The sequence below is a fragment of the Solanum stenotomum genome, chromosome 12 (genome assembly GCF_019186545.1).
Source record: "Solanum stenotomum isolate F172 chromosome 12, ASM1918654v1, whole genome shotgun sequence".
Lineage (NCBI taxonomy): Eukaryota > Viridiplantae > Streptophyta > Magnoliopsida > Solanales > Solanaceae > Solanum > Solanum stenotomum.
Window position 1 is genome coordinate 47,894,742 of NC_064293.1, and position 18,545 is coordinate 47,913,286.

Genomic DNA, 18,545 nt, shown 5'->3' on the forward strand with positions numbered 1-18,545 from the left:
GATGACCCCTAATTTAATGCTCCCTCCCTCCGCCTTTCGAGAGTCAAACTTTTTATTTTTGATCATAAATTCACACTATTATAAGTCACAAAAATGGATAATTTAAAAGACATAGTGAAAAGATTGGGATCAAACGAAAAATTTGTTGGACTCTTGAAATTCGAAAAATGTCACATAAATTAGAGTAGTGCATAGGAGGGGCTGAGGGGTAGTGAAAGAGTCAAAAGGTGACAGCAAGAGCATTTACTCCTCCCATGGGAGCCTCAGCCTAAAGTCAGCTGCCCTGTTTCTCTCTCTGCTTCCTCGAAACCGCGTGGGCATTCAATGTTCACCCTATCATTATTTCTTGCCATTAACAATCCTAATTAAGGCACTCTGTATACTTTTTACTGCTTCATCAAATAAAGCAAAGTGCAGTAACACTTATCAAAAGCTTCGATTCATTGTAGTTTGAATAAGTCTAACCTACTCTGTACCAAGATATATAGTTGTTTCCCACTTTTCTTCACTGTATTCTTCTGTGCCACGAACATGGAAATAATAAACTTTCAGTGTAGATACAGAGTGATGAAATGAGTGTGTGTTTTATTGTGTGTTTAGGTAACGCCAACATCTTGCTTATAGCGAGGTCCAAGTGATGGAATTGGAATGTTAACAAATCACAACTAGGGTCATGGTTGAACATGACATGATTTGATAAATTTAGTTAAGAAATAAAGTTGCAATCTTACTTTTGCATAAAGTTTTGGACCAACAGTAAAATTATTTTTATGTGATTTATAGATCACATTTCGAGCTACTAATGCCAGCAGTAGGACAAACTGTCTATATTCTTGAGATCTAATATTCTCTCATATCCATTTTATATGACTGGATATTGTTAAACTTGCTTAATTTTCTAACTTTTAAAAATAAAATTTATATAAGTAGAATGTACTTACTACTATAAGTAATGAGTAAGAATTAGTACAAAGATATTTAAATGAATCACGAACAGTGCCACACAGAAAAGAGGGAGTAGCAGTGTACAATGGCACATGCATGTAATAAGTCACTTCATATCTAATGCATGAAAATGACATAATAGAGGAAAAAGGGACAATGGCATTCATATGCGTATTAATCAGCCGGACGGGCCTCCAATCGACGATCAAAGCAGACGGTGAGTGCCTTTTTAAATTTATTAATGGAAGGCTACCCACTATTAACACTAGCATTCATTCACAAGCCAAAAAATATCAACCGGACTTCCGGGTCCGGGTTGGGCTTGTGATTTGTGAATGACGTCCTGTCATTAGCATATAAGCCCTACGAATTGAGTGTCAGCACCTAAGAAGATAGCCGACCTCTTTCGAAACACTTTTTATTTCAAAATTCATAAAATGAGTTGAGTAGTAGGTGTTGCTTTCCCCTACCGATGATGTGCCGAGAAGTGCATTGTTGGAATTGGGTTGGAACCTAAGACCATAAGGTCTAAATTTTTTGAAGAATAATTAAACCAAATTATTTTGATTTTGATAATTATTTAATTCATATGTAATGAAATTTTAAATCATAAAGTTATAAGAATAAATTTTACAGATAGCTAAATTAGGTGTGTTACATTGCTAGTTACATTCATGTAGGGGAGCTAATAAAGAACTGTAGAGAGCATTATAAAGTCTATTGTGTTTATGAATAAAATGGGAAACTAAAGTACAGACTGTCTTATACACTCTAATAATATATGTTCTTGCTAGTTGTGTGTATATTTTGTAAATTAGATGAGGGAATGAAATTTGACTTAAAAAACTCCTAAAATATTTTCCTTGGGTTGGTGTTGGAGATAGTCCTTGTCATGGATTTAGAAACATAGCATGGTCAGGGCTATCGAGCTAAAATCTAAATCATATAGAAAATTTCTTAGTGATAGCCGATAGGTCATCCATTACGTCAAACCACTGCAAACTTCTGTGCATTAAATTTCTTATGAAAAGAAATAGAGGTATGTCTTTTGACCAAAGGAAGTCATTATTTAAATCAATTCATCAAAATTATATGTTTTTTTGAAAATTTACAGAATTAGTATAAACTTATTTCTCAGTAACGTTTTAGGCTATATTTTATTAAAAAAAAATTGACGCATAAAATATATGGGCTGACGACGTTAAATAAAGAAATGTTATTGGTGGTAACGTTTTAAGCATAAAACGTTACTGCCAAATACGTTTTATGATTCATTACTCGGAGGCGCGATTTATAGCTAAAACATTACTTACAATGACGTTTCTTTAAAATTCAGACAGTTGCTTAGTACATTTTTTGTTAATGTATCAGCTACTTTTTAATCATTCCAGGATTTTAACTGTGTTAGTTGAAAGGATCTAATAATTCTAAAAAGTGGAGAAATTTAAATATTCACATATAAAAGAATTTTTGAGTTCTTCCAAGTGTAGAAAAAATTTACGTGTTCAAGAAATAATTTATAGAAATATTTCACTGTCAGTCATGCGATTTTTCAATCGCTATCTCACCCACAATATATATATATATATCCAAACATTTGTTTTCAAGTAAGTTACTTCAAGATTTTCTAAATATCAACTCTCTCTATCTATTAAATTTTAATTTTTTTTTAGTGATGTCTTCAATTTGAGGTAAATTTTAATTTAATTTATTTTAAAATTTTGAGAATTAATTATTATTGTTTTGTAAAACTATTTTTCTTTAAATAGTTATATTAACATTAACAATTTTTTGATTTTTTTTTAGAGCAAAATAAATTTCACCACTTTAGATCCTAATTATTAGGATTCTCGATGGTTTTCGATATTCATTTGCCTATTGGTTCTTTACTCTCCTTTTTCTTAGTATTCTCTACATGTATAATGTTGGTTTTCTAATTCGAGAGTAATTTTCTCTCGCTAGGGTATTAATTTGAGGTGGTAATTTATCACTATAATTTATCGAACAGTTGGCAAAAAATTGAAAGAAAAATCATCACTTTTATTTATTTGTTTTATCCTTTTTTGTTCACTTGATTTTCACAAGAAAAATCCAATAGAGCATGGTTATGCTCACAAACATAGCTTATTCAAAAGGGACAAGAACGGAAAAAATAAACGTCGTGCATTGTTGGTATCTTGGATTGAAGTTAGCTTACAACAACTTATTGAATGGATACTAACACAACTAAAATTCGTGAACAGTTAAAATGTAACCGACACATTAACAAGAAATGTACTAAAAAAACTAAAAGTCTATGTCTGAATTTTAAAGAAAATGTTGCGAGTAACGTTTTAGCTATAAAACGTGCCTCCGAATAACGAATCATAAAACATATTTGACAGTAACGTTTTATGCTTAAAACGTTACCACCAATAACATTTCTTTATTTAACGCCGTCAGTCCATATATTTTATGCGTCACATTTTTTTTAATAAAATATAGCCTAAAACGTTACTCAGGAATACGTTTATACTATTTTGTAAATTTTCAAAAAAATATATTATTTTGATGAATTGATTTAAATAATGACTTACTTTGGTAAAAAATTCACTGCTTGTTTAGTCATCTGACAAACATGCAACCTGCAGTGTTTGCGATCTTTTTCAACTTAAAAAAATACAAGTGTGAGGGCTGAGATCGATTACAAATTTTAAAATTATGGGTTTGAAATTAGTATAATACTATGTATGTATTTTAAAATATATGCGTCAGTCAAGTTGTGGGAATTGTGGAGTCAGCAACAAGCTCAATAAGTTATAAGGTGTAACCCATTGGAGTTGCTGTTGGGCTATTGCCCATGTTCCAGCCAAAGACCCATGGCCTAATCCTACTTGAAAAAGGATTGGAATTATTCTCTTTATTTGATTTTCAATTCTATTAGGAAAATGATTGGAATAGTAATCCTATTTGGAGTTGGTTTTGGCTTTGTAAGGAAAAGCACAACTCTATAAATAGAGGATGGTCTTGAGAGAATAATTTAGATTGTTCATTAGTATTGTCTTTGAAAGACATTAGGACATAAGAGAAGTTTCGAGAAAGCTTTCAACAAGAGGTAAGAGAGAAGAAAAAAAAAGGTTCTTTTGCTGCAGTCTTTTAATCCGACCAGCAACCTTCAGATCGTGTTTTCCGATTAACTAACCGTTGGATCTGACTGAAATTTTTACTGAGTGTTCCTGACATCTTGGTGGTTGATTTGAACGGTGGAGATCGGATTCGGAAGTCAGCAAGATCCTGTTTTAGGTCCCAAACAGCAGCTGGGTTTGGGTGGTGTTTCTTTCTATTTATCTTTTGTTGGTGTAGCTATTGTTTGTTCTCTTTTGGCACTTGCTGTGTAGCCATTAGAAAAATAATTGTAACTCTCTTATTGTTATAGTGAAGCAATTCAGATCTTGTCGATCCCGTGGTGGTTACCTTCATTTTGAAGGATTTTTCCACGTTAAACTTGGTGTTCTTTATTTTAGATTTTCATTTTCATCTTTTCGTCACAACAGTTGCATCTATCCACCATAGTATGTTCTCCGGATTTTGTTTGATTGTGTACGACCTAATTTAACATGGTATTAAAGCAGAGTCCATCTCATCCAATGTTGGGGTCCCCAAAAATCAAAATTGCCCATGCACTATATGCTAAGCACTGCGCGTGAGGTGGGTGTTAAAGAATGACAAAAGTTTCACATTGATGGCTAATGAGATGGATGGACTCCTTATAAGGCTTGGGTAATTCTCCTCCCTTGAGTTAGCTTTTGAGTGTGAGTTAGGCCCAAGACCTAATTTAACATATTGATATGATGCGTTATGGTTATCTTCTTGATTCCAGCAACCAGCAAGTATCTTGCGAGTTATTTCCTATACTTTCATTCAAGTATTGAGAAAATCCAACTAAAGTAACTTTTGAATTTTTCTTTCCTATAAGATCAATAATACTTGAATGACATATAATTGGGAATTAACTCCTGCTCGTTATCCTGTATGTGAATATAATTAGTGGAAGTGGACTATTATTCGTATGGGTTTCGCTCATTTTTCAAGGAAATTTGTTAAGAGGGCTTTTTCATTCTTCAACTTGGACATGAGAAAATGAGGAATTTAAGTGGGTTCACATTAGTGGAGCATTCTCAATAGGCCCCTTAACTATCTACTTCATCTCCACGAGCCTGTTATATTTGGCCCAAGTGCAAAAATATCACTTTTTTGGAGTTGCTATTTTGATTGTAGTCGATGGTGAAACCCCCTTTTTTGCTAACACATCCAATTTGGAACCACTTTAGATATATCAGATTGAAGTTTGGAAATTCACGTGTGAAGTTTGATAAATTTAATTTATTTTTGTTTGAAGTGTGTCTTGTTAAAGATGAACATCAAACATTTTTACCTAAACTTTAACATAATTTTGCCAAATTAAGGCTAACTTCAAATACTTTTGAATGAAGTTATTGGCTTGGTAAGGTCAAACTTCAGGCATTTCTTTTTACTGAAGTTGTGGCTTTGGTAAGGCCTACTTCATACAGTTTTTCGACTGAAGTTACGAACTTGATCTAATTTCAAACATTTTGGCATGAAATTAAGGTGAATAATTTTTTGCTTGTGCAGCTAAATTAATTAACCAATAACAAAAAGAATGTAGCCGGTAGAATTTTATAAGTGTAATATGAAAAAGATAGGATATATGCCTATTTTCACTTAAAAGAGACTCTTTCAAAAATGTCAAAAAAATAAATTAACCATATATATTAAATTAGTACACCTACAATGGGACGGAATGAAATTATTTTTTTTTTAGTAGATTTTTCACACTAAACAAGATGGGACTACAAAATCTTTTTAACACCACGGCCACGAGAAAAATTGGTGGTGTTAGTAATATGTATCATGTTGATATAGCACCTTCAATTTGAACCACACTTAGAGCATCATATATCGTCTTATTAGGAGCCTTATCTTCTCATCTCTACATATGCAATCACGTCATAACCCAATATTTCGATTCGAAGTTGTACATATACGCTATATTGAGTTGTGGTATTTCGAAAATATCAATAGAATATAATTATTAAATATATTTATTTGCAACAAAACAAATATTAAAGTAATGAAAATAAATCAACCACAAGCAAAAGAATATTTTATTGATAAATTAATATGAGCACAATTTTGTTTCTCCCTTAATTCTTCTCTCATAAAATTTATTCATGATGAAGGTCATTAGTGACGTATTTCTCGAACTAGAATCATTTGAATTTAATCTTTTTACGAATATTTCATGATTTACGGGATATTTGAGATTCGAAATGTCTTATTAAAGGAACATAATAACTTTTATATAGGCATAAGTTAGGATTTAGGGTTAGAGTAGACTCCAAGAATTCAATCTCTACAGTATTGTTATTGTTACAAGTCTACTTGATACTCATTATTATATATAAATTTCGAAGTTACCTAATTTTGCCAAGTAAATATCACATAAAGCTACTTAACTATTTTTCTATAATAGAAAAAATCACTGTCTTTGCCTAATTATCACAGCAAGTCAATAAACAATTTGTGTAATAAAAAATTCATTCAACTTCTTTTTTGTTTCATTTTAGTGGCTTTCTTGATACTTGGCCAAAGTTGATTTTTTTCTCTATTACCAACAATTAGTCTAGCGAATTTCTTGATACTCATGGTGAAGGAAATAAGAGTACCCAAAGAAATAATATATGCACAAGTGAATAACTCAACATTAGCTATATAGAAGAAGTTTTAAATTATAAGCAGTAAAAAATTTTATTCAATAACTCAAAAATACTAAAAGAGAACATATATCAAAAGTAGGCTGTTGAAATTTAGAACAACGTTCAAACTAAAGTTCAACGTTTTTTCTTGCCAAATATGCTAAACTCCGGCTCCATTCCTTTTGGATTGCATGAAAGGATTTCTTCAAAACGGTCTGGAATTCTTTTAGGTTTCAATACAAGTATCAAGAGTGAGATTTAAAACTTTAACAGTCATGAAATATAATATGACTGTTCGTATCCCCCTATCATAACATTCGCTTTCTCAATCTTCAAAACCTTGTACTTAAAAACATTATGCTCTTTCTCATTGTGTTCTTGAATAGCACGGTTAGCAAATTTCATCATTATCCCAAAGTCAGCGTCCTCCTTGACATTTAAAATTGGTTCTATTAGAACTTCCCCACCGGGATAATCATAAAAATCAAAACCATAGGATTTACGAATTTGTTGACCGTATCTCTTTCGAATTTGATCGACAAGAGGACGGTGCTCCTTTAAAGTACCAATAGCATAGTCCTCGAAAATGTTGTCGCTATCTTTCTCCGTCATTGTTTTATTCAATGACTCAAAAATTCTGATATTTCACTATTAGAAAATATGTGAAAAAAACTTTGTATCTCGCTATTAGAAAATATGTGAAAAAGAAACTATATTTATAATAGTAAGAAATCAAAGTAAATTAGTACTAGAATATCTATTCCAGTATTAACTAGGATAACTAAACTCTAGCTAGATTCCAAATAAATACCAAATAATCAATCCTAAACAACTTAATTAGTATTATTACAACTTTGAAATAGTATTCCAACATAAAAAATTGAATGTTTTTTTGTTATAAAAAACAATTTAATATTCATTATATAACTAAACAAAAATTGAGTGATCCCATCTATGCTTAAAGCGAATACTTTCATCTCTTTACTCTTTTCTACGATCACAAATTAAAATTTTGTTAGTTGGAAGTTTTTGCCCTCTAAGTAGTATAAGAAAGTATTTATTAGAGATTTATGGTAGTATTCAATATTTTAATGACACTCGCAGAAAAATTACACAAAAAGCTTTCATGTAACTACTTATTAATTCTACTATTAACTTAAAGTAAAATCAAAATAAATCTTTCAGTTTTAAAAAAGGCGTCCGGAGCCAAAAGGGCAAAAAAAAATTGTCAAAAATTTCAAAAGGACACATCAAATTTTTTTAAAACCAAAAGGGTAAAATCGCTCCTGACGAAGCGATTTCCCTCTGACACAAAGCGATTTTGTCCATAAACTTTTTTTCTTTTATTAAAAATTGCTGCCACAACAGTGATTTTAAGTTGAATTTTTTTTTCCTTACATCGCTGCAAGGGCAGCGTTTTTCATGCCTATTGTTAATGTGCTATTATTTTCATGCCTATTGTTAATTATTAATAATATAAAAATGATAAAAAAGACAGACATTATACTCAATAAAATTGTTGAAGCATGAGAAAAATTGAATTATATATCATAAATAATAATAAAAGAATATTGAATTAAATAAAAAAAGACTTCAAAAGGGGCAAGATTAAACACATCAAAAAAAAATTCTATTTTTTTTTTTATCAAAATTGCTGGAAGTATAGAGAATTAAAAAAAAAAAAANGGCAAAAAAAAAATTGTCAAAAATTTCAAAAGGACACATCAATTTTTTTTAAAACCAAAAGGGTAAGATCACTCCTGACGAAGCGATTTTCCTCTGACACAATGACTAAAAATCACTGCCCTAGCAGCGATTTTGTCCATAAACTTTTCTTCTTTTTTTTTTAATTAAAAATTGCTGCCACAGCAGTGATTTTAAGTTGAATTTTTTTTTCCTTACATCGTTGCAGAGGCAACATTTTTCATCCCTATTGTTAATGTGCTATTATTTTCATGCCTATTGATAATTATTAATAATATAAAAATGATAAAAAAGACGGACATTATACTCAATAAAAATGTTGAAGCATGAGGAAAATTGAATTATCTATCATAAATAATAATAAAAGAATATTGAATTAAAAAAAAATTCAAAAAGGGCAAGATTAAACACATCAAAAAAAATTCTATTTTTTTTAACTTTATCAAAATTGCTGGAAGTATAGCGATTTTAAAAAAAACTTTTTAAAAAAAAATTCTTAACTATAGCAGCGATTTTGAAGATTTTTTTTTTTTTAACAAATGACGTCAATTTTTATCAGAAGAAAATCATTTCACGGAGCCATTTTTTCCCTTTTAGTTAATTTTTTTGATGTGCCGTCTTAATTTTTTGAAAGAAAAAAAAAAATTACCCTTTTAACTTCTGACTCTTGAAAAAAGCAAGTGAAAACATAAGTGGTGGCCCCTGTCATATAGCAAAAGCCATGAATTTCGGCCCAAAAGCAAAACTAATTAGCGTGTGAAATTATTTACTTCTTGAATATGAATATACTAGGGTAGTAACAGGGATTATTTACCTTATTTATAAGCAAAAAGTGCTGAAAAGAAATTTAAAAAGGCATGACCCTTTTAATTTACCATTTTCTACCTAAGGGATGAGACAGACATATAAACACGTTTAAGCTTATCTATGCTTTTGGTAAACACTCAAAATACACAAGTCAAAATCAGCCAAAAATCTTTTTTTTTTGAGATACTTTGCCAAAACAAGACCCTTAACTTCTTCTTTACTCCATATTAGTCGTTCATCATCTTATTTGCGAGAGATAATTTTTTTTTTTTAAATAAGTCTTGCGGCGGCAAGTAAAAAATATTTTCCATATGTATATATTTAACATAAAACAAAAAAATTGGAAGCGGAAGGCTAGATGGAGTGGGTAGAATTAATTTTTTTTAAAAAAATAAAATAATATCTAAATGAGTATTTGAGGGGTGAAATGAAACTAAAAAAATGTAAATACTTTTATAAAAAAAAATTAAACAAAAAGGGGGGAGGGGGTGTACGGCGAGAGGAAGTGATGGTGGGTAAGAAACATATTTTACATTTTATTTTATAAAAAAAAATAAAATTTTGGGATAATAATATTTTAATCTTTAATTTTTACTAATGCTAATAATTTATTTAATTTTCGTGAAGGTGAAATGTTTTGTCCATGTGGAGTGTAATGTGACAATTTTTTTAAAATAAAAGAGAGAGTATTACACACACCATGGTGAGAATATTATAATAGAGAGATGAGTGTTTCTCAAATTAATAAGTGATAGTTTAGATATGAAAAAAATAAATAGTTTAGATGTGTTTTTGACATTTATCTTTTTATTAATAATGATCGTCATCACTATATTTACTAATCACATCAACAATTTAGTATCAATTTCAACACTTGTATTCAAACACGTAATCATTTATTTATAATATTAATTTGGGCACTTACAAAATATTTTTTCTATTTGTGAAAATCTTCCTAACCTCTTCATTGTGACAATCTGAAGTGATGTGTTCATTGATAATTAGAGTGTGTGTATCCACTTATATACTATCTAAGAACGTTTTCATAAATTGAGGTTAATTAGTAACTAATCACGTGGCCATAATTAATAAGAAAAAGTTCAGCCTAGTAGATCTGTGTCTAAGATTGAGATCTTAAAAAGGAAAGACATATCAAGTGGAAATCTCTTACATAATCATAATACTTATCTTAAGCCAAATGAATATGATGAGCCATATCAGATCTAATACACTTAGTGATGTTAATCATTTTTTCATGTGATCGATAAAATGTAGAAGATGCTAAATTGGCATAACATTTGGTCAGAATTTGGTCAGAAAATTAAAAAGTCTATAATATCCTTTTTATTTTAAAATAAACATATCTTTTTTTTATTTTTTAATTAAAAAGTATTAAAGTTAAAAGGGTAAAAATGTTCAAAAAGGTAAAATAAAATAGTTTTTACCATTCTGGCTAAATTTTCTGGCCAAAAAGATTTTTCCAATGTTAGAATTATAAAAGATAAAGAAAAGTAGCTATATATATATATATATCACACTCGAAACACTATTAGCATAAATGTGAAAATAATTGCAATTAAGCTAAAAAGGGCTCATAAAGGCAGCAAAAAGTTCTGAATGAATTGAAACTAATAATTGAAAATGAGAAAAGTAATCAAGATGTAAGTGGCTAAACAAAAACTATTAGCAATGGAGATGTAGAAGATAAACAAGATAATGAAATTCAGAAAGTGTAAACTGTGATTATTGTTACTCCCAGTGGTCTGTTTTTACTTTGTTTAGTATTGATATTACATAATCCAAAATAATAAATAAAATAACAAATTTATTATTGTATATCACTTTGAATATAATAAATTTAGTACTCTGGAAAATCTTTTGGAAAATACTCCCGCTATTCCATAATAATCAAACTTATGAGGCAATGCATACTTATTAAGAAAATTATTCAAAAACATAATGCAAATCATACTTTTCACTATTGTCGTGAAATCAGAAATATAACTTTGTAATTTATAAGTAATGAAATTTATCTCCTAGAAAATATCACTTTATTAAAGGAAAGGATAAATATGAAAAAAAATTCTAAAGTAATATTTATCTTGAACTTTGAACTATTCAATTATTTTGAATAATAAAAAAATTCCAAAAAATTCAATTAGCATAGAGTAGAGGAAATATGTTTTCATTTTTCAAACTGGAAAAATACTCGGTCTGCTCTATTTTATTTGGTCAAGTTGACTTGACATAACTATCTATTTAAATTATTAAGAAAGCAACCTCCATTCGTGCTTTGAAAAGTATATTGAAAGGCTTACCGATTTTTCTACCATTAGCCATTAAAAACGCTTTTATTAGAGAAATAATCTTATTAATAATGTCTTGGGGGTTGGGATTCTAAATTTGACTATTGTTACTTTATTTAATTATTTAATATTAAGTGCAGCATGAGAAAAAATAATAAAATTCTCTTAATTTACTATAATAGTTAATAGATGGAAAGTGCTAAATGACCAGAAAATTTAAAAAATTATAATATTTTTTTATTTTAAAATAAACTGATCTTTTTTCTATTTTTTAATTAAAATGGATTAAAGTTAAAAGGATAAAAATATTTAAAAAGGTAAAATAATATAGATAAATATCATTCTGGCCAAATTTTCTGACAAAAAAGATTTTCTTTTTAATATAATAAACTGAAAAATAAGTTTGATTTCTTTAATATGCATATTTATTACTTTATTATTATGCCCGCTTGGAGTAGCAATATAACGACATACTCCCTCTGTCCCTAATTATTTGTTCACTTTTAAATTGACAAACTTAATAAAAAAGTAATTATTGACATAATGGATTTACCATTTTACCCCTATTAATTATGAAGTGGATGGATTAAAAATTTAAGATTTTCAAGAAATTTTACATTTTTCAAAGTAATTAATTGAGAGTATAATAAGTAGAATTATTTTGTCCTTTCTTGATTTGTCAAAATGAACAAGTAATTAGGGACAACTATAAAAGGAAAATGAAAAATCTTTTTGGCCAGAATGATAGTTTTTCTATGTTATTTTAACTTTTTAAATATTTTTATCCTTTTAACTTAAATACATTTTAATTAAAAAATGGAAAAAAGATCAGTTTATTTTAAAATAAAATAAAAATTATAGTTTTTTTAATTTTTTGGTCATTTAGCACTTCAAAAAAAAAAAAATAGACAAGTAATTAGAAACAAGGGGTAGCAATTTGTATCACTATGTTGATAATTTCCACATATTTGTTCCATGAGAATGTGGTTCCCAAGCACTATGTTTTCTCGTCAACCTTATAGTCAAAAGCATCATAAAATTAAGCCGACATATAGTTAATATGTCACATTTTATGAACTCACGAATAAGTTCAAAAAATATTTCCAGAAAAGAGAAGTCATTAAAGAACTATGACTACAAAGATTTACCCCACAAAAAAAAGAAAGACTACAAAGATTTACCCCTTTTCGCACTTTTCTCTCATACTTAAATGTTTAATTTAACTAGTATTTCAAATTATTATTGTTTCCGCCATTTGTATTAGAATTGCAATTTATAAGTTATTTATATTCAATTTAATTCGTAAAATTTTTCGATCCAACTGAATTAAAACAAGACGTATATAATATTTCACAGGAATTGAAATCGAAGAAGCAATCTTTTCAAATTTATGAGCTTGGTCAATTTAGCTATGATGCATTGATAGATTGTTAAGTAGTCAAGTAGGTAACAAAATTTATTGGTATTTATTTTTTTGGTTATTAGTAAGGGATTGATTATTCATTTATTGGTAGGGGATAGATAACTCATTTATTTTGTGTAATTATTATTAGATTACGCGGATGCCAAAGCCACCTAAGAAAATTAAATTTCATTCATAATTTAGTACCGTTAGTTTTACCATTATAATCAACGCGTAAGCAAAAGTAGAGAAATTTCCTTTATAGCACAATTACACCAGCAGACACGCTTATTGCTCGATTCCAAAATATGTCCATTCACAAAAATAATTTGACAAAGTCCGTTGCATATGCAAAAATTACAACTTAAACAAGAAAGTATAGACAGTTTAATGCACATACGTATTGCACGTGCAAACACAATACGTACTTAGGAAGATGATCCTAAAATGGTTGAATTTTACACCTTTTATGTAATGAAATGAATTGAACTTAAATAGAAGAGCCAATTCATGTAATTGATCTTAATTTATGTACTTTCTTTATGGAAACATCATTTTGGCCAAAATTTGACTATAATGACCCAAATACATATTCACAGTATAAATTTGATTTTCTTTTTGATAATTATATCTTTCTTTGTCAAATTTATTTATTAATTATGTTTCAATAAAAGAGAAAGCTTTCCAATACATGGGAAATTGACTAATTTTCATATTATTTTTTTTAACTTCCATACACATGGTTTTTAATTTCCTTTAGAAATGTTTTAAAATGACCAAAAGCAAATACGTATGTAGTTATTTTTTCCTTTTCTAAGTAATTAAAAATTTGTAAAGAATACCAAATTTAATGCAAACTTATTAAGAAAAAAAGGACATAATTTAACCATACTTTTCACTATTGTCCTTAAATATCAAACTTCATTTAAGGAAAAGGTAGTGTTATATTGGGATCGATTATGTATTTACTACTCCCTTTGTCCCTAATTACTTGTCCACTTTTTCTTTTTTAGATGTCTCTAATTACTTGTCCATTTTGACAAATCAAGAAAAGACAAAAATATTTTACCTATTATACCCTCAATTAATTATTTTGAAAAAGGTAGACTTCTTGAAAATCTTAAATTTTCATAATTAATAGGGGTAAAATGGTAAACTCACTATATCAATAATTGTTTTCTTAATAAGTGTGTCAATTTAAAAGTGGATAAGTAATTAGGGACATAAGAGTATTACTTAATAAATTGCCACATACTTGAAGCTTTTTTAGGAAAAAGTAATAGTATTATTTTGCCACGTATTAAAAAACTATTTTAACCAAAAAACACTTAAAATAAGTTAATTCAACTGAGCTATTAACGCAAATATTCTCAAATTACAACCCATAATAAAATTAAAATAATTTGCATACTTTTTAACAACATTTTTCTATTGAATAAAATAAATGAAATTTGCAGCCGACTGAAACTTCATAAAAGAAATAAATGTAAATTCCGTTTTAACCCCAATTTACCCCTATATATATATTTGTTTATTTACCCCCAAAGCCCACGCCCACTCTCCAATATTTTCGTCTGCAAAGAATAAGCAGGAAGAACAGGACTTGTCCAACTGATAATTTCCGATTCTGTAGACGAATTTTTATATAACAAACTCAATTCTTCTCTCTCTACTTTTTTTTTAATTAATAAACCAGAATTAGGCCAAGATGGTGACTGGTAGCTCTCATAAATCTGTGAAATTCTCCAGTTAGGTCACGTTTCAATTTCTCGACCCACACTAAAAGAATCCAACTTTTGTATTTGTTTACAGGTGCAGTGTCGATTTCTTGCTCTGCAAAATTCAAAATTGGCATGAGTTTTCCTTCAGATTTCCTCTCTTTCTTTCCTTCAAACTGAATTTTTCACCACTGGGTGTTAAAATCCATGGCAGATTCAGAAACTCTTTCTTTCTCCCAACCCTCTTGGTTTCTCTGAATATGGATTTCTATTATCGCTTATTCTTTCAAAATCTGTTCTTGTTTCTTGCTATCCTATTCATCTCTGTTTTCTTCTATTTGGTTCCTCTGTTCACTTTCATCCCTACATTGTTCCTCAGGTATCAAATTTCATTCTTTTCAGTAATTTTTATGTTGTTTGTGATTATATCATCACTAATTTTCACTTTGTAGATTAAGAAGGGGTCACGCTACTTTAAACGACAATTCGGAATTTTTTGAAGTTCTGCCTGAAGAAAAACAATTGGACAATGTGAAGGTCGAGCAAGAATTAGAACCAAAGTTTGAAGATTTTGAGAAAGTTGATTCGGACAAGAATGACGATAAGGAGAAAACTGAGTTTTGTTTTAAGTTTAAATTCCCAACCTATGAGGAATTTAGTAAAGACAAGACAGAAACTGGTGAACTTATCGCGTCTGATTTTGTACCAGAAAAGAGTTTTAGCAGTTTAATTCAAGAACCTGAGATTGTGAACCTGAATGCTGAAGAAATTGGTTGTAATATGAAAGATGTGTTTGATTTGGATGAAGAAAACAGGAAAGAAGTACCACATCATAAAATGGAAGGCATTCAGGAGGAAGAGGAGCACACAGGCGCGCCTGAACACCACGGTTATCAAAAGGAAATTGAAGGAATGGAATTCCTCAAGGGAGAATCAGATTCTGTGTGCAAACAATTTTTGGGTGATTCAGATTTCCCTGATGAATTTTTGTTTCAATCAGAGAAAGATTCGTCAGGTACTGATTCAGATACTGTATCAGTTGGTTTTGAGCATATGCGTTCGCTTATGAGCAGGTTAGTAAATTCCTACAGTGATGGCTTCTTGTCAGATGAAGATTTTGGTGGTGAATTTGAGCTTGATCCTTTAAATGATATTGATTCAGACTTAAAAAAATTTGATTTGTCTGAAGAAAATCATGAATCTGAGGATTTTGAGGACAGTGATAGTGATATAATGGAAGAGTTGAGGGAATTAGAACAAGAAGACCAGCAAAATGACTCAGAATTTTTATCCCAGAATGATATTCATGAAGATTTGGGCATGGTTAATACTTTAGAATTTGTTACAGAAGATGACAAGTTAATAAATGGTCCACAAGAGTCTGAAAATCCCAAGTCAATAAACACAGCTATTGTTGACACTTCTGGGGATGCAAACAAATTAGAATCCCTGTGGGAACATCAAGAGTTGATTGAACAATTAAAGATGGAAATTAGAAAAGTCAGAGCCACGGGTCTGCCTACTATTTTGGAAGAGTCTGAGTCTCCAACAATGGACGAATTACAACCATGGAAGATTGATGAAATGCTTCATCGTGAAGATTCTATTAGCGAACTTCACAAATTCTACAAGAGTTACAGAGAGAAAATGCGAAAATTCGACATCTTGACGTATCAGAAGATGTATGCAATAGGTCAGTTGACAACTCTAAACTACGTAATTTTTTTTCATCAACTGTCAACGTATAAACGTTGGAGTCTTTTTCAATAGTAGGCGCTCCAAGATTAGTGTCCATGGTTATCATCATAATTAGAAATTAAGTTAAAAGAGAATGAAGTGGCTAACCTTTAATTATTCAGGACCCACAAGATCTTGTTAGCTTGGGATCCTGAAACTCATAATAACATGAAATTCAATGCATTGGATCCATGATGTAAGTAACAGAATAGGCCCCAGTGAAAAGGTTAACAACCTTTTCTCTTATTTTATGTTGTCGTCCATATGAAAAAAGAAAAGGTTAGATAATGATAACACTCAATACACGTTACACCTTTGTTTCCATTTGAATAAGTCAAAATGTTGTTTTTAATGTTTATTCATATGAACAAGAGGAAGATTACACAACAAGATGTCCATATTATATAGTAATACTGTACTTGCTACAAGTATGTTCTTGTTTCTTTCTTATGTAGCTGTCTAAACAGAACACACATGACACAAATAAAAGAATAGAATAATGTGTATACTGACCTTTTGTGTAAGATCATATCTGGAAAGTTGAACTTTTTAAACTTTCATAATGCATACCTATAAGTTTGTTGGCCAACAACAGACAATTTGCTTAAGATAATCTTGTAGGATTGACTGATTACGTAGCGGATCATAGTTCTCTTCCCTAAATGTTCCACCTACTTGTCTCGCGAAATACTTTCTAATTATTAAATCCTTTTTTGATATTCAGCTGCTCTAATCTCAAATGTTTTATAGGTTATCTACAGAAAGATCCGCTAAAAGATCCACTGCAATTACTGTTCAACCAGAAATCTTCAGGTCCAACACTAAAATCCCTTCTCTCACAAAATATTAGGCTATTCAAACATAAAAGTCATGATATTGACCCAATGGTAAGGTTTATCAAAGAAATGCAGAGTGATTTGGAAGTGGTATACGTTGGCCAGATGTGCCTTTCTTGGGAATTTTTGCACTGGCAATATATGAAGGCTTTAAATTTGTGGGATTCTGACCCACGTGGGATCCGAAAATATAATGAAGTAGCTGGAGAGTTTCAACAGTTTCAGGTGCTCATGCAAAGATTTATTGAAAATGAACCTTTTCAAGGGCCTAGAGTTCAATATTTTATCAAGAGTCGATATGATCTTCGTAATCTTCTTCAAGTTCCTGTTATTAGAGGTTAGTACATTTTTGACTTTTTTTGCTGATTGTCGTTAGAGGTAAAATCTAGTGTATTTAAACTCAAAAGTGACGTACAGATGACAGAGTGAAGGACAGAAACAAGGCAAGAACAAAAGAGAAAGCTGTTTTTTCAATTACAAGTGACATGCTAGTGGAGATACTGGAAGAATCTATACGAATATTTTGGCGCTTTGTCAAAGCTGATAAAGATTGTTATAGCGTGATGACGAAAGGTCAAAAGGGAATTCATCCAGAGGTTCAAGAACAAGAGGACATGGAGCTTTTACTGGAGATAAAAAAAAATCTTGAAAAGGTTAGTTTCTTTTTGTAGCAGCTATATCTAATGAACTTTGTGACTATATAATCTAAAGTTTAAGTTGTTGGACAAAGCACATTTTTATTTACTTAATTATGTTATGTCTAAACAATATCTGTTTTCGATATCTAGAATCTACAATGACATGATTGCCTGAAAGTTTTTTTACGGAATGCAGAAGGAGAAGAAGCTGCAGGAAGTTTTGAGAAGTGGAAATTGCATATTGAGGAAGTTCAGGAAGAACAGAGAAGAGGATTCAGATCATGTACTCTATTTTTTCTCTCAAGTAGATGTGAAATTAGTGGCTAGGGTCCTCAACATGTCAAGGCTAACCAAAGATCAACTAGTGTGGTGTCACAATAAATTAAGCAGGATTAGTTTTGTACATAGGAAAATACATGTAGAGCCCTCTTTTTTGCTCTTCCCTTGTTAATACTAGTCATTGTTTTTAGTATCAAATCAAGCCAACAAGTTTCCTTTCGTATTGTTGTCATTTTATTTACTCCTAGATTGTTAGTCATTGACAAGTAAATATGAACAAGTGGAAACGTAGACGTACGTAGTATTATATATCTTTTGGCCGTAAAAGGAGGTAGCTTGTCTATTTATCTTTTATTATAGGAAGTTTCCCCAACTCCAAAGATTGACTTGGGAACTCCTCTTAAGGTAACTTCTGAT

General features: G+C 30.0%; 1 protein-coding gene across 3 annotated transcripts; it reads left to right on the forward strand.

The window, feature by feature from the left end:
* Positions 1–14,473: 14,473 nt before the first annotated feature.
* LOC125848644 (uncharacterized) lies at positions 14,474–18,316 on the forward strand. Of its 3 annotated transcripts, none has more exons than XM_049528554.1 (6): positions 14,474–15,017; positions 15,091–16,331; positions 17,126–17,188; positions 17,279–17,548; positions 17,629–17,864; positions 18,046–18,316. In XM_049528554.1, the coding sequence occupies exons 1-6, from the start codon at positions 14,899–14,901 to the stop codon at positions 18,298–18,300; spliced, it is 2,184 nt and encodes a 727-aa protein (XP_049384511.1). In that variant the 5' UTR covers positions 14,474–14,898; the 3' UTR covers positions 18,301–18,316. The 3 variants fall into 3 exon arrangements, with proteins under 3 accessions (XP_049384511.1, XP_049384509.1, XP_049384510.1); XM_049528553.1 differs by having other exon boundaries at positions 14,477–14,668; positions 14,733–15,017; positions 17,126–17,548; XM_049528552.1 differs by having other exon boundaries at positions 14,475–15,017; positions 17,126–17,548.
* Positions 18,317–18,545: the final 229 nt, after the last annotated feature.